The sequence below is a fragment of the Chenopodium album genome, chromosome 8 (assembly GCF_948465745.1).
Source record: "Chenopodium album chromosome 8, dcCheAlbu1.1, whole genome shotgun sequence".
NCBI classification, from domain to species: Eukaryota; Viridiplantae; Streptophyta; class Magnoliopsida; order Caryophyllales; family Amaranthaceae; genus Chenopodium; species Chenopodium album.
The window spans coordinates 1,175,186-1,190,414 of NC_137841.1; the positions used below are offsets into that span (position 1 = coordinate 1,175,186).

Here is a 15,229-nt window from a genome sequence, read left to right on the forward strand (position 1 = left end):
TAGGTTTGTTATGGGAAAATGTTGGATTATCCTAGAATAATCAAAAGGTAAGATTAGTTGGGGAGACTTTAGGAAAAGTGGATTATTGTAGGCAATTTTTCCCTTTAATCTTACTCATATTATATTTTACAATATACTGATAAATTTAACTTTAATTCACTAAAATGGGTATGAGGTGAGTATCACCACTTTCACAATACAACCGCCTGTACCAATTATTAAGTATAACCTCACCATTATTTTTGCTCATTTAAAAATATTTGCGAGCCAAATTTTCAAATGAGAGAAAAAATAAAAGAATGTGAGTTGGGGCCAGGCTAGAGTCTAAAATCCACGCGTGATTCAGTATCCATGACGAGTTCTAATGTAATACTATGTAGCTCATCCCAACCCTAGATAGTACTAAGGAAGACTGTGAATTTTTATACCCATCTCCACTTCATTACCCACCAAACCTCCCTCCAAACCACTCCTAAATAGAACTTTAACTCTATTAAGAACTTACTTTTTCTTAATAATTAATAATAGGGTAATTATAATAATACGTTACCAAGTGTCATTTTTAGTAGATATATTAATTTAGGAATGCATGACAAAATAAACGTAAATAACTTTCCTATTTTAGCTTTTTATAGTACCCTGTGTACATACGAAGTAGTATTTTCCTTAAAAGGGGAATCAACCCTCATACTTACCAAATGAGCCGTGACAAAAGTAGTTTTTAAGTTAAGTATATGCGGGTCGGATATTTAGAAGTAGAGGGGTAGGTAAGAGAATATTTACCCCTAAGTACCCTCGCTAACTTGGATTTGAACTGGAAAACTTACTGAGTGAGCCATATTGGTTTATACTACTCGGCTACTCTACTCCGTGTTAGGATTTAGGAAACATATCCCGTACATAACGTTCTCCATTGAAGCGCAATCAACGTTCTACGCACTTGACGTTTTCCAGCTTTCTGATACTTGTATCCCCATTGAAGCAGCTTCTGAGGTAAGTTGTTGTTTCTTTTTGCAATCATCATATCAATTTCACAATCTAGGGTTTATCTTTAATCTAATGTAATTTAATTGTCAGTGTAGTAAGTTCAGGGTTCCAAAGATTGAACCTTTAGTTCTAATTACTAAGATTATGAAAGATTTTTCTGATAATTGAATCAAATATTCCTACAATTATGTATAGACCTCTTCTCCCTGTTTTCAGCTTTAAACTAGAAGTTCTATTGTTTGGTTGAATTATGAATAAGTGAATTATTTTGATTTCTAGGTGAAGAATGAACTATGAAACAAGTGCAAAGAGGAGAAATCCTTGGGAAAGAGAACTGGAAGATGATGAAGACTTTTACAGTGAGCGTTTTTTTTTTTTTTTTTCCTTAACGTTTCCAATAAAAATATTCGGAAAGTTTGATATGAATTATCAAGTTTAACATAGCGACTCCATCTTTGGGATTAAGGCTTTGACTTTTGTTGTTTTTGGAAAAAAATTGATGGAATAATCCCAATTATTGCTGGTCTACTCTAGATAACTCAATGAGTGGGGAGGGGAGTTCTACTTAACCATTAATGATCCATTTTTCCCACTAAAGCTTTAATGGTGACTGAAAACAACCTATGACAGTCTTAATCATATGAAGAAATATAATGTTGTGTATATATATTTTTTTTTAATTTATCAGTAATAGTTCTTTGAATTAGTTGTAGTGGCGATAGAAGGGTAAAAAGGAAAGACACAAGTGGATGCTGAGGCTTATTGTAATGGTGGTGGTCATGGATGTGGACCATGTGGTAGTGGGAGTTGCTGTGAGGTTGTTGGGGACTTTGGAGGGTGGGGGGGGGGGGGAGGAGCATTGCTTAGGCAACCAGTTTAGATTGAAGGTTTCACGGGAAGGCATGGGATGATGATTGGAGAATGTAGGAGAGTGAAAGTGGTAAACAATGTGACAAGTGGCTCAAATGAGTATGAGCTATTAATCAGGTTTATGCCGTTCATCTTATCATTTTTGGAAGGCGATAATCTAAGTTGAGATTATTTTGGATTAATTGATAGTTGAGAGCTTGAGATAATTATGAGAAGAGTGGCAACAATTGGGATTATTTTTGTAAATTTTTCCAAAATGTTTCATGATCCAATTTAATACATTCAATGCACCTAATTCATTCTTGTGTATTATGTAACTCATAATTATAGATTGATTTGTTAATTTGTGTATAATTTTTTTTATAGCTCCCGATGTTATGTTCTACATAAAAAATTTGGTCCACAAGCGCCCAAAGTTCACACAAAGAGAGGAGAACAGATTCTTAGATATTAAGACCAAAAGGGCAGCTCTCGTGGCTTCTCCATTTGTAGTCTCTCTTATATCTTATACTGGTAATTTAGATTATATTTTCTTTTGTTGTATTGAAATACCTATTTAATCCAATAAGTCAATTTTAAATTGTTTGCGTGTGTTTTTGTTCCTTTTTCAGGTGAGAAGGAGATGAACCAGGGCTCTGGTTTTATCATTGCGACTGATAATACCAATACTGGTATTATATTCACTTCAGCTCATCTTATTAGGAAACCTACTGAAAAAGATGTTGCTGAAAACAAATTAGCTGATGATGTAAAGGTGACTTATTGTAACTGTATGCTTTTTGGCTGCCTCATCAAGTACGATTCCTAGCTCAACAATTCTGCAAAATTCTTAATTTTTTGAGCTAATAATATCCCAATTCAATATTTCCTGTCATAAGTTTCTCAAATTAAGCTCAAAATTCAAGAAATTAGGCCTAGATTTGTCCAAATTTCTTTTGAGTTTGTATATAAGTCTTAATCAAACTTTGAATTGATCCATCGTCAATTCTTGAGTTTCCCCAAATTTTAGGATTTCTCGAATTTTTCGGCAAATCGTTGTGGTGATCTGTCTGGTGGTTTCATCGGCGTTGCTTGATTATTTTTGAGCAAATTTAAGAGTTTGCAATTTATGGGTATTAAAGAATGAAGGTTTTCTGTGTTTCTGCAATTTTTTTTTTGGGAGGTTTTAGTTCATCCTCTCTTAATATTTGGAGATTTTTTTAAGGTTTTAAATGGAAGTATTCTCGTTCGCTGATTTTTTGGATGCTGTTCTTGAGATTCCCATAATTAAACTCTAAAATCTGGTATGATTCTCAGTTTTTTTTTTTTTTTTTTTTTTTTTTTTTTTTTTTTTTTTGGGGGGGGGGGGGGTGTGTGTGTGTGTTTGGTCTTCAGATGTTGAATGTTGGTATTATTGTTGTTTGATTGAGATTAATAGTTTTTTGATGGGTTGTTTAATAGATATTTCTACAATTTTGTGCTTGCAACCTTTTTGAGCTGATGCCCTGTTCATTAATGTATTTGGAGGTTATGACTCATATGAGGAACTTTTGTATAAGATTTGGTGATTTGGATGATTGGTTTCTTGTGAATACTAGATTGAACTTTTGGAAGGTGTTTTGTTGGATTTTATTGTCCTGGTTAATAAAGTAAGTTGTTGAGTAGAGTAGTTTTGAATAAGTTAGCTTGATTGTTCTCCATTGTGAGCTATTTTTTCTTCTTGGTCGTCAATCAAGTTGCCAACGTTGCTGAGTGGAGCAGTTTTGAGGAGGCTACCTTGATTGTTCTTCATTCTGAGCTATTCCAAAGAGTATAATTGATATTTCATTTCTTTTCTTGTGGTGTAGCTCATCATTTGTTTGAAGTGATCATATTGTATGTGATCCTTTCAAAGTCTGTTTTGTGACTCTTCAAGGTCTTCTTTGACGATCCTTAGTGATTAGTTTTTTACCCATAGAAGCCCCTTTCTAGATCTATAGAGATCAGTTTTAAGATTCATTAGAGGAACGTTTCATTTAATCCATTGTGATCATTTTTTTATGAGATCCATTTTCGACCAATTGAAGGACCTAAAGTGGTCATTTCTCGAAGACCTGAAATGGTCAATTTTCAAGACCCAAGTGCTAAGTCTCATAGACTCAAAGAGGTCAAATATAAGGTCCTTTGTGATGTTTTTTTTTTCCTTATTGTTTTTAGCTCATGTTTATAGCTAAAATTCTTCACATATCATCTCCTCTTCTAAATACACTAGCATTTTGTGCATGCAATGCGTGCGCGCGTACTTTTTAGAATGCATTTATTTAATATACATGCACAAATCTTATTATAAAAATGCGGTTTCATTCGTGATTATGGGAACGATTGCAGTGTCAAGGTAACGGTATTGATGCGTTGATTGCATACATGGTCACGGTTGTAGCGGTAGAATTTTATTTAAAATTTATTAATCCAATTATTATAAATTAGGTTTTTTAATTAATTTTTCTTTGGGTTTTGAATTTGAATTATTATAAATAATGACCTTTAAACCAAAACTATGTAGTTACGTACTCCGTATAACTCCAAAGTTTGTTATTGTTTTATTTACTCATTGACAACAAATTAAAAAACAAATAACAAACATAAAATGCCACCTATCATAGCAAGCATTACTGTCCCACCAACCTATTACTACCTCTGTTTTATATTTTTCGGAATTTTGGAAAATTTTATATCTCACAAATAATATGAAACGGAGGCAGTACTTGAATATGTACATAAGATGTGACTATGTTAACGCTACAGACCTGTCGTAACTCTCTGTTATGGACTGAATTTCGACAAGAGTGATTCAAATATGAGTGAGCAATTTACTAGGGAGCAGTTGAATGTTTGGGATTAAGAAACTGAGGAATACAAGATAGAGAATAGCTTGAGGCTATCAATCTCTTGAGTAACTTGAGGTTACCAATCTCCCACCAAAGTCTAACATCAAAAAGCATACCTTTCTCCCCTTCCCTCCCTTCCTATATATTACAAATTACTACTTAGAGAGTTGACTACCAAAAAGTAGATCACTCCTTTTCATTGCTACTTGGACTTTACTAATAAAAGAACAAACACTTAATACTCTAATTGTCTATTTTACTACTAATGGCTACATCACATGTTTGCCTTGATTGTTGTTGCTTGCTTAGTTGTTGTTGTGACCGTTGTGACCCTGCTGCCCCTTGGGCTTCCTCCGTGCATAGGTTCGGATGTGTGGAATCAGTGGGTCTGGCCAGGGTCCATCACACTCTCCTCCTTTATCTGGGCTTAGATTGGCAGTGAATGCCACAAAGTGACACTCACACGCGGAGTTAGGCAGTATTTGTATATAATATAACAAAATAAATAAACCGTACTAAACCCATTACTTCAAATCTACACAAGACTATCTCTTTAGTTTTTTTACGGCTGTCCCTCAATTTACTTTCTCTCTCTTCTTTTGGTTTAGATCTAAGAACTCATCAGTTTCAATGGAATTTCTCCATTTCTTTTCCTTTTGTCTTAAAAAAAGTGAGTAATGCTTCTTGAATATTAACCTAATTTGAGTTAATTCTCTTGAGCCAATATTGTTATTTAAATTTAAATTAATTTCAAGTAAGGATATAAAGTTAATCTTAAGGGTACACCACATCCTCCCCCTTCGCTTATATGATAGAGATTCTTATTCCCCTAATTTCATTCTCACTCTCATCTTCTTATCTCTAGACATTTGTTTAGTGGGCTCTTCCTTTTTTCTTTCCTCTCATTGGTCCGTGACTGAAGTTCTTTTATGTTGTTTTGGTGAACTATGTGGATTTGATCAAATCTAGTGCTTAGTTCAAAAATGAGTTTTGTTATCCTACTAAATCGTTTGATAATTAAAGGTGAAAACTCAATTACTAAACTTGCTTGGTGTATTTGAAGGATATGAAGATTTTTTGTGCAATTGTTCTGGGTCATACAAATTATAATTATTTTTGGCCAGACATAGGTGTAACAGAGCAGTTGTAATTGTAATTTGGTGATAGCTTTTTTTGCATCTTCGTGGAACGCCATATCAACCCTTCCTAGTTTTTCTTTTTGTTTGTTTTTGTTTTTAGGGGGGGGGGGGGATGGGTGGGTGTTGACTTCAAGTCATTGTCATCATTGGTACACTTTTCTAGATCATGGGTAACTCGATCAGTTATATAATCCGGCTAGCTGTTCCTAGGAGCAAGATAACAACTCTACTTGCTCATGCTGCATATTCAACTTTAACCTTGTGATCTACTTCATCCAAATTCATTCACTTCTACTTGTCATGTATTGTCATGCAAATACGCCTAGATTGACTCAAGGAAGATCTCTTGTGCTTTAGTTGATTTTTATTCTTTTTATTACATTAGCTGTATGTTAGCAGATGTATTATATCTCACTAAGTGTCGACAAGTGAAAGCAAGATTATAAGTTTATAGTGTAGTAATTTGCTACATTGGTTCAAACTGAAAATGCTTTTGCTTTTCCAACTGAGGGGGTGTTGGAGATTGCATATTAGTTGTAAGGTAGTTTGTTAGTTTCCTTAATACAAGGATTATCCTTTTGTTGACATAATAAGTAGTTTAGTATAAATAGCCTAATCTTGTACTATTTTCAAACACCACAACAGGATAATTAAAATGTAGTGTTGTTATTTTCCTCAAAGCTCTTTGACCTCTCAATATAGCCAACAGTGGTTGCTTTGTCTGATTTCCTCCTCCCTAATTCTTAATTTCAACGGTTGGTTTGGTTGAATCACTTGGATAATAAAAATTCAAAAATGTTGTAGGTGCAAGTAAAGTTAGGCGATGGCACATCATACACATGTGTTATTTGTGCTTATGACTTTCACTACAACATTGCGGCGTTGAGTTTCACGTCTGATGTTGTCGTTTCCTGTGCCCCAATGAAGCGGGTTGATGACTCTCTTGATATCAACCCGAGGCACGGCGTTCTTCATCATTTAAGTTCTGTTCTTGTACCCGGTGACGCCATAGCAAGTTTAGGACGCTATTTTGTTCACCCATATGAAATTATGGCTGCACCTGGTGTTTTTTGGTAAATAAAACATTTACATTTGTTTAATTTTAATGCAGTGAATTATCTTTATGCAAACTAACCATTCTTAATATTTTTTTTTTAATTGTTTCTGTCATTAGCCTTGAATCCTGTGATTATGAATGCAAGGAGCTATTCTACGCAGATTGCAATATTACAAGGGTATTCCGTTTTACCTTATATGCAATTTCGTTTTCTGTATGCTTTTATTCATATATGTTAATAGCTATGAATGTGAATGTTGCGTTATATCTACATTGATATTATGGTCCAAAAAATGAGGTACATTGACTTATAAAGAAAAATGGTTTAAGATACAATAATTAGACTGAGAATTGGGCATTTTAAATAAAGAAAATAACACGACTTAGAAGCAATGTATATGAGGTCGTAATAATTAAACTTTCATTTATTTATGGTACCATAATATCTAAAGTTATCGTTAGGTTTTATTCACTACTTGCACAATTAGATGTGATTCAATTCCATTAAGTGTCTACGAGTTCATAATAATTAAACTTTCATTTATTTATGGTGAACTAAAAGATTTTAAACCCTTTGCTACACTGTTGTGATGCCCTTTGATTTTTGAATTCTCTATTTTGGTGAAAGGATAATATGCTTGTTCACAATAGTCTCATTAGAAGCGTTAGTACCGCAATTAACTTTTTACTTTATGTAGGATCAATGCCATCAAAATATATTTGAACTCACGCTGATTTGATCTGAATTATATTTAGACACATCCAATGAAAAACAATGCTTTAATATGTATGAAATACCTCCAAAAACGGTGTAAGAAAATTCGTAAACTTTTTACTATTAAAGAGTTGAAAACTAATCATGAAATTTGGAGGGGATTAGGTTATTTAGATAAGGAATCAAGGGTGAAGGTTAGCATACTTAAAAAAAGTTTCAATGAACTAAATGAGAAGTATATTTTGGTTGAATTGTTTGTGACTTTTCATTCAGTTTTCTTGCAACAAAAAGCATATACTAAAAAAATTATGAGAAATTATTAGCTATGTAAGAGGCTTGTGATAAATGGACGTGTAATTATGTTCATAGATTGAAATTAGTCTATCCTACATGTCCTATGTTATTGATCGTTTTAGCTACTTAAATAGCTTATGTTTGTGAGTAGACTTGTTTGTATGTGTGAAATGCTACACTCTTTTATACTACCTCCGTTTCTTTTTAGTTGACACGTATTCCTTTTTATGAAGTTTTTTTAGTTGACACGTTTCCTTTTGGGTAAATTTTTTACCTTGCATTTACAAGTTGCCGTACTTGCTTTTTCACTCTCTCTCTTCTCCTTTATATATGTGCCTAGATCAAACGCGTTAACTAAATAGAAACGGAGGGAGGAAGTATAACATACTCCTTTGTGGACATCTTTACAACTTCACCTTGTTTAGTTTTTCAAGACAAGGTTCTCTAGGAGGACTCTTCTCTTTTCATATTATGATTTGGGATTTTCTTGTTCATCCATTTGATTGTTAAGTTGTAAAATACTTGTAATTGTTTCTTTTGTTATAATGATATACAAGGTTAAGTCTCTTGCAATAATTATATAGCTATTATTTGTTTCAGATAACTGTCATTATCTTTGTTTGAAAAATGTGTAATCATAATCTCATTAATTTTGTTTTTGAAAGAAGTATTTATTTAGTCTTGGAAATTAGGAGAAAAAAATAGGGAAAAAAAAGGGATGATGTCAAAAATACTTTAGGCAGGAAAGAAGTTGACATGTGTCCCATAATTATGTCACCATGACATGTTTTAGTAATAGTTAGTAGATAGATGTATTCTTATTACACGACTCCTTATTTTGGTATAGGTAACTTATATGTGGTGAATTTTTGTTTTTGGCTGTAGTGTGGTGATGGAGGTCCAGTTATCAATCTCGCAGGAGACGTAATTGGTCTTGCATTCTATGACAATTTTTTTACTCCTTTTCTTCCGATAAACATTGCCTACAAATGGTGGGAGCTCAAGAAAAAAGATGGGTATGTGAAAGTGAAATACATATGATAAATGTTAAATTCTATTTTTATTTTTATAGATTATGTTTGAGTGTTAGACACTTTTGCCCAGAGCCCCAAATATTGTAAGTGGTGGGATGCAATTTTACTGTAAACTTCTTCTATTGAGATGTTAGCAATTTACTACGTGATAGGTTATATAGGTATAACTTACGATTCTCAAGCATATACAATTAAGAATTGTGGAACTATTCTGATTTACCTTCTCCATTTTCATGCTCTATACAATTTTAGGTTGTGCATTTGCTATTCCTTAAATCCATATTCATGCTAGAAATAATTAGTTGGACATTATATTATTAAGGATATTTATTTGCTATAGCTTACGGTTTGAGGCTTTGATTTACCTTTTTGGGCTATGTTATATCACATGATAGCTTCTCTAGCTGTTGCTTTGAAGTTTTATGCCCATTCTCCCCGGTTTCTTATTTGCTTTCTAAAGTTCTAAGTGAGTTGTTCTCATTAATTAAATATGTTACCATGGCGCATATGGGCAAGTATCTTAGATTATTCTTCTCTTTCTTCGAAGTTTTCATTTGGCTCATCAGCTCATTTAGTCTAATGGACCACATGAATAAGACTATAGGAGTATGGACTGTGTAGAATGTTGTTGTCTATATGATGCATATACTTACTGCGCTGTGAAGAATTTTGTTGATACTTATTTGAGTATATTTCTTACTATGCAATGTACTTGTATTATCGATTATAAACTCATGGAGTGTTGTCGTTTTTTCCTCAATAGGGAATTTTGTCCACCTTTTTTGGGAATAGAAGCAAGTAATTTTTACGTTGCTGATTTAAACGTCATAGAGAAAATTATTCAGACGTTTCCTAACATTTCCAACGGTGTTCTTGTTGAAAAGGTAATTTCTATATTAAATGATTTTAGCTGATACATGTTAACTTCTTTTACTTCTTTCAGCTGATACATGTTTCCTAGCATTTCCAATGCCCTATTAGAATGCATTGCTAGTGTTTTACTTATTCTATATTAAATGTTTTTAGCTGATACGTGCTAACTTCTTTTTCATGTGATCTTATGTTTAATTGTATAATTCCTTCATTTACCCCAATAAGGGTTGTGGTTTAGTTTAGGAACCCTATTATTAGGTTTAAGGAAACGGTAGTTCTGTTGTTGAACTATGATTTAATCTGCAGTAATTAGTAAATGATTGATTGGAATGTGTAGTGAAAATAAATTTGAGCAATTACCAAGATATGGCTCATAGTTGTAAATAGCATATTTTGATTTAATCTCTGTGGCCTTTGCAACTGTTCAGTTGTTTTCTTATATAGATTGGAACTGTCCAACTTGATCAAATTGTTTTTTATTAATTTATATCTTACTATATGATTTTTGGCAACTTTAAATAGGTTATACCAGACTCTGTTGCCAAATCTGTTGGCTTACATCTGAATGATGTAATAATTCGGTGTGGCGGGAAATCAGTTTCGAGTTTTCTGGAGGTATATTTCATTAATCAGGGCTCTCTTTTTTTTCCATAAATGTGCATGAACTGAAATAGAGTTATCAATTTAAAATGTATGAATTGGATCTAAAGCCATGTTACCTGTAGTCCTATAGAATTACCTTATTTGTGACATTATTGTTAAGTGATGATCTTAAATCCTCCTTTGTTATTTCTGTTAATTTTTGGATTTGACCATATGGTGCTTTTGGAAATTGTGTTTAAACTCGGTACAACTTATACGCATTGACCCATTTGATTCTTTTCGTTTTGGGGTTCTTATTTTTACTAACCTCCCGGGAGAAATTACATGACTAGGGTTTACTTTTTCAGTTGAATAGTATAGAGTAAACTCAGTATCACACTTACAACATCACATATTGCAACTACATAAGAAAGTATGTAACTGAGTTTAGTTGGCAATCACATTATGCATGTATTTTGATTATTATTGCTGATCTGACCAATTGTCATCCGTGTAGTAGATACTTTTTATTAGTATCTTGTATTATTGTATAACTTGTTTACATCTCCAGGCATTTGAATACATAGCACTCTACTTATATGTTACTTCCCCATTGCTTTCAGTTTATGGAGATAATCTTGGATAATGTTGGACACATTGTGGAACTTGACGTGGCTCGAATAGGTTCTCTTACTCTATTTCATCCTAAGATAATGGTTGCTAAGCTTGCATCAGATAAGGTTAATAGGTAATTATTTTTGGTATCACCGTCTTTATAACACAAGGTTATTAATTCCACGCATTTCTATTTCCCTTATTCTGCATGTGACTTGTTTTAATTTCATTTATACATCAGCTGGAAGCCTCTTGAGTAGAAATTTCAAGTGCATATATGAATCACAGAGGAATATATTTTGGGTAAGTTGGCACATCTTATTTTGATTTATGCCGGTAAATTAGTTTCGCACATTTCTGTTTCTATCTTTATTGCTTTTTCCTCTATACTTTTTTTGGATTGAGGGAAATGGAGAGAAAGGAAAGGAAGGGAAGGGAAATTAAGGGATGGAGAATCTTTCATTTGGATAACAAATTGTAAGAAATTGATCTCTCCAACAATGGAGAGATTTGGAAGGAAAACTTGAAGCTCATATAGTGCAATTTGATGATCAATGTTTGCAGACTACCACTATGTTTGGATAACAACATTGTACGGAAAGGGAGGGAAAGGGAAATGAGGGGAGGGGTGATGCATCCTTCACTTTCTGTTCTCTTCCTTTCCCTTCATTTCTCTCTATCCAAACATACACACCTAGAATATTGTTTGGGTAGGAATGGGGGGTTAAGATTTTCATTTTAGACTGTAGGATGCAACACTCCATTTTTAGAAGGCCTGTTATGTTAACTCTAAATCTGATTATATTCATGTAAAATCATTCTACTCCAGATATATTAATGCAAACTCATCCTTACTTGACATGATATAATCTACTATGCATAATGAAAGCTCTAAAATATTTGATACTATTAATTGTACTAAATACTAATGCTTCAGCATTCCCAAGCATTTCTTAAGGTAGTTTGTCAGAAAAATGAGTGCTAAAGTCATCAAAGAGATTGTTCAATTCTTAATCTATCTTGCCATATTTTAAAAGCCAATTATCTCGTTGTTTTTTAAGTTGATCTGTAAATGTGTCTGAATTTCTTGAACTTACTGCGTTCTATCAATTGAAAGTTAATAAGTTGGCCTCTAGCGTGAATAAGCTGTCTTGTGGACCAATTCACACCTAAGCTCATATCCTATATTCCTATGAGAGTAGATTAGATATAACCGCCCCCCACCCCCCCCCCCCCCCTCCCCCCAATTTTCCCTTGCTACCATCAGACCAGAGAGTGTTACACAAGGAACCCAAATAGACTTGTCATCTCTTCAACTAATGAAAAGGCAAAGTGCACTTTTGCGGAATGAAGGTATTTGTGGTGTTTTCAGTGGCCTAAAAACTTTATAGTGCTATTTGCCTCCTAGGTTTCTGAGGGAATTTGGGAACTTGATACTTAGCATAATCTCCTTGTATTGTCCTGTTTCGTATGTTATTAAATTTTAAATACGAAGTATTAACTTTGCTTAAATTGATCAATGCCCTGTTGGTTTGATGCCTTCATGAGACCTAGATTAAATTGACACTGGAATTTCAGTTTTCGGTTCCTAGGATTTTAGCCTTGGGTCCCTTCCGCCCTTGTCTGTATGCTGAATTTTGTTTTGCCTTTCCCTTGTTGGGGATTACTTGCTCTGTTGGTATCATTAGTTTTGTTACTTGCAATATTCCATTGCCTGTGTCTCTGTGAATATGCTAAATAAGTTTTAATTCTCGTTCTTGCAGGTAAATATGGTAATAGAAGATTAGGAGCTAGTGTGTGAATACCAAGCAGAAAAAATTTATTTTGAAAGGAATTTCAAGCAGAAGATATTTTTTTTGAAAGGATTTTCGAGCAGATTTATGTATGCTTTGAAAGAAATCTAGATGAAGGGTATCATCAAGCTATATTTGCCTTCATAGTCTGATTGAGAACATCGTGATAAAGTACAACTTATGTAGGCAAACATTTTGGGAGAGGGACTTGATTTTTGGACTAAAGGGTCAATTATGATGTACAGTATTTAATTTTGTCTTTAAACCAATTCAGAAGTGATATTTAGAAAGCTATCTAAATATCTAACTATTAATTTTGCATACTACGAAATACATTATGTACTAGATAAATTCGAAGCCATGCTCGGTATTTAAAATTAATGGAAATTGAAATTTTAATATAAAAGTCTCTTGTAATGGGCAGCCAAAGCTTAAGGCCACCTGGGAAGCTCCTGAGTCAGGTCTGCTGAAAGTTAATTCTGATTTTGCTGCCTGCTGTGGCTCGTTTTCAGGCCGGGGGCTGTCCGCAATTCTGATGGGAGTGTGTTTTGAATGGAAGCCAAGGACCTTATAATTAGTAGTATGCAAAAGTAACATAATACATTAATACAAGGACAAACAAGAAAAGGTAACTAATGACCTTGATCACCTTTGTGTGTGTTTAAAAGGCTTTACCTCGCCGTTTGGTGCTCAGTACTAAGGGAAGAATGAAGTCAAAACATTAAAATACTAAATAAATAAAATTATTGAGAAATATATTTCGATTTTCAATTTATTTAAACAAAACATAATTTCTTACTTTTTTTTTTCTCTTGGTCATCAGTAGAATGTGTATAAAACTATAAACTTTAAACTCAGCTTAGCTTATCATTAATCAATCAATAGAGTCATAAGTATTAAGAGTCCTTGTTACGATAAAACAATTCTAACTTTTGGTAGTTCTAGAATTAGGAAACGATTAAATATACAGTATATGAACTATCATAGAAAAATAATACTCCGTACTTCTTATCAAATATTCCCAAAATACATCTCAATACTCCTAATGTTGTACATATTCCTTGTATACATCACTGAGCTCCCAATCACTTTAATAACGAGGAAAAACCACCCAAACAAAATGTATTTTGAAACTATACTGAGCTGTACACACTGCTAAAGCCTAAAGGTGACAAACTGACAATAGTTAAGAGTTGTAATCTCCTTACTCTTAACTCATGATTTTTATAATGTATAAGTAGTGTAGTGTACAACAACAAAGATTAAATAGTAATCTCCCTTGTGAGATACCACCAATCTTCTAATTAGCACAAATTTATTTCAACATTGCAATAAAATAGAGAAGGAAAAGAAGTCATTAGTTTACCATTAAACTCAAGTACTTTCCCATAAAACATATTTAGAAAAAAAAGAAGAAGCTGCAATGGACATGTAATTGAAGTATATCATACACCATTGTATGGACTATTAGAGCTTATCTTCCCTACACTAAGACAGTGAGAAACGCAATGGATAAATATAGGCCACCGTTGCCAACACAGGTCAAAACGCTACAAGAAAGGAGAAATAACAAAAATCAGGAACAAAGTATGCAAGGGTAGGCATCATAAGCCTTACATAACCCAAAGTATCAGATTTGAAATGTTGGTAGTGTCAATAATGAAGCTAAGCCTCCAATCAATGCATCAGAAAGGGGCAGTGTCAATCATCAAACTCTCTGTATGTAGTATGTACCATAATATCACTGCAAAAACAAGAATAGAGAATTAAATTTTGGAGTTGTAAATCTCCATAGTAGGATACCAACACAAATGAGAATGGAAACCAATTCTAGAAATGTAAACTGAAAAACCATGTTGCACAAGATGAAAAACTTGAAACACCAAAAGTAGGTTTAACAAAAGAATTTGAAAGAAGCATTATCATTTTCCTTATCAATATTGGTCCCAACAATAAAAAAATCTCAAGAAAAACATTTTTTTTTTTTTGGTTCGAGTAAACCCTCGAACTGTCACCGAACAACAATATCATAGAGATAGACAATACAAAAACTATTGAGATATTAATAAAGAACATCATCCATAGAGTTACAAAAGGTTGTTAAGGGCATTAGTTAACCCAAATGTCCAGTTTTCAGGTTCAAACCTAAGGAATTGTTCTAATTAGGCAAGTGTAGTCTTTAAGGCTTCTCAATTGGAATCTGAAAAGCGGGACAGCTCCGTTGCTGATAAGTTTTCAGACCCTGGTGAATCACCTGATTCAGAGGTCATTGACCAGGCACTTGAGTCTTTTATTGGGCACAGGGCCTCTTGTGGCAATGCCTGTCCCAAGAGTCGCAGCTTCCCCATTTATTCAGAAAAGAGTAAGAGCAGAAAATACAAGAAAGACAAACTCTGTCTAGGAGGCAATCCTGTTTTAGAGTAC

The 15,229-nt window shown here is 33.5% G+C and overlaps 1 protein-coding gene across 1 annotated transcript; it reads left to right on the forward strand.

The window, feature by feature from the left end:
• The first annotated feature begins 751 nt into the window (after nt 1–751).
• On the forward strand, nt 752–13,219 carry LOC145641531 (putative protease Do-like 14). The gene is made up of 12 exons (XM_081692353.1): nt 752–993; nt 1,267–1,346; nt 2,224–2,370; nt 2,469–2,611; nt 6,647–6,915; nt 7,017–7,077; nt 8,794–8,924; nt 9,706–9,826; nt 10,338–10,430; nt 11,021–11,145; nt 11,254–11,315; nt 12,776–13,219. The coding sequence occupies exons 2-11, from the start codon at nt 1,274–1,276 to the stop codon at nt 11,270–11,272; spliced, it is 1,182 nt and encodes a 393-aa protein (XP_081548479.1). The 5' UTR covers nt 752–993; nt 1,267–1,273; the 3' UTR covers nt 11,273–11,315; nt 12,776–13,219.
• The last annotated feature ends 2,010 nt before the right edge of the window (nt 13,220–15,229 follow it).

Coding starts and splice junctions, on each gene's coding strand:
- LOC145641531 (XM_081692353.1), top strand. CDS start 1,274: ATGAACTATGAAACAAGTGCAAAGAGGAGAAATCCTTGGGAAAGAGAA. Junction 6,916..7,016: donor GCTGCACCTGGTGTTTTTTG/GTAAATAAAACA, acceptor TTCTGTCATTAG/CCTTGAATCCTGTGATTATG. Junction 9,827..10,337: donor ACGGTGTTCTTGTTGAAAAG/GTAATTTCTATA, acceptor AACTTTAAATAG/GTTATACCAGACTCTGTTGC.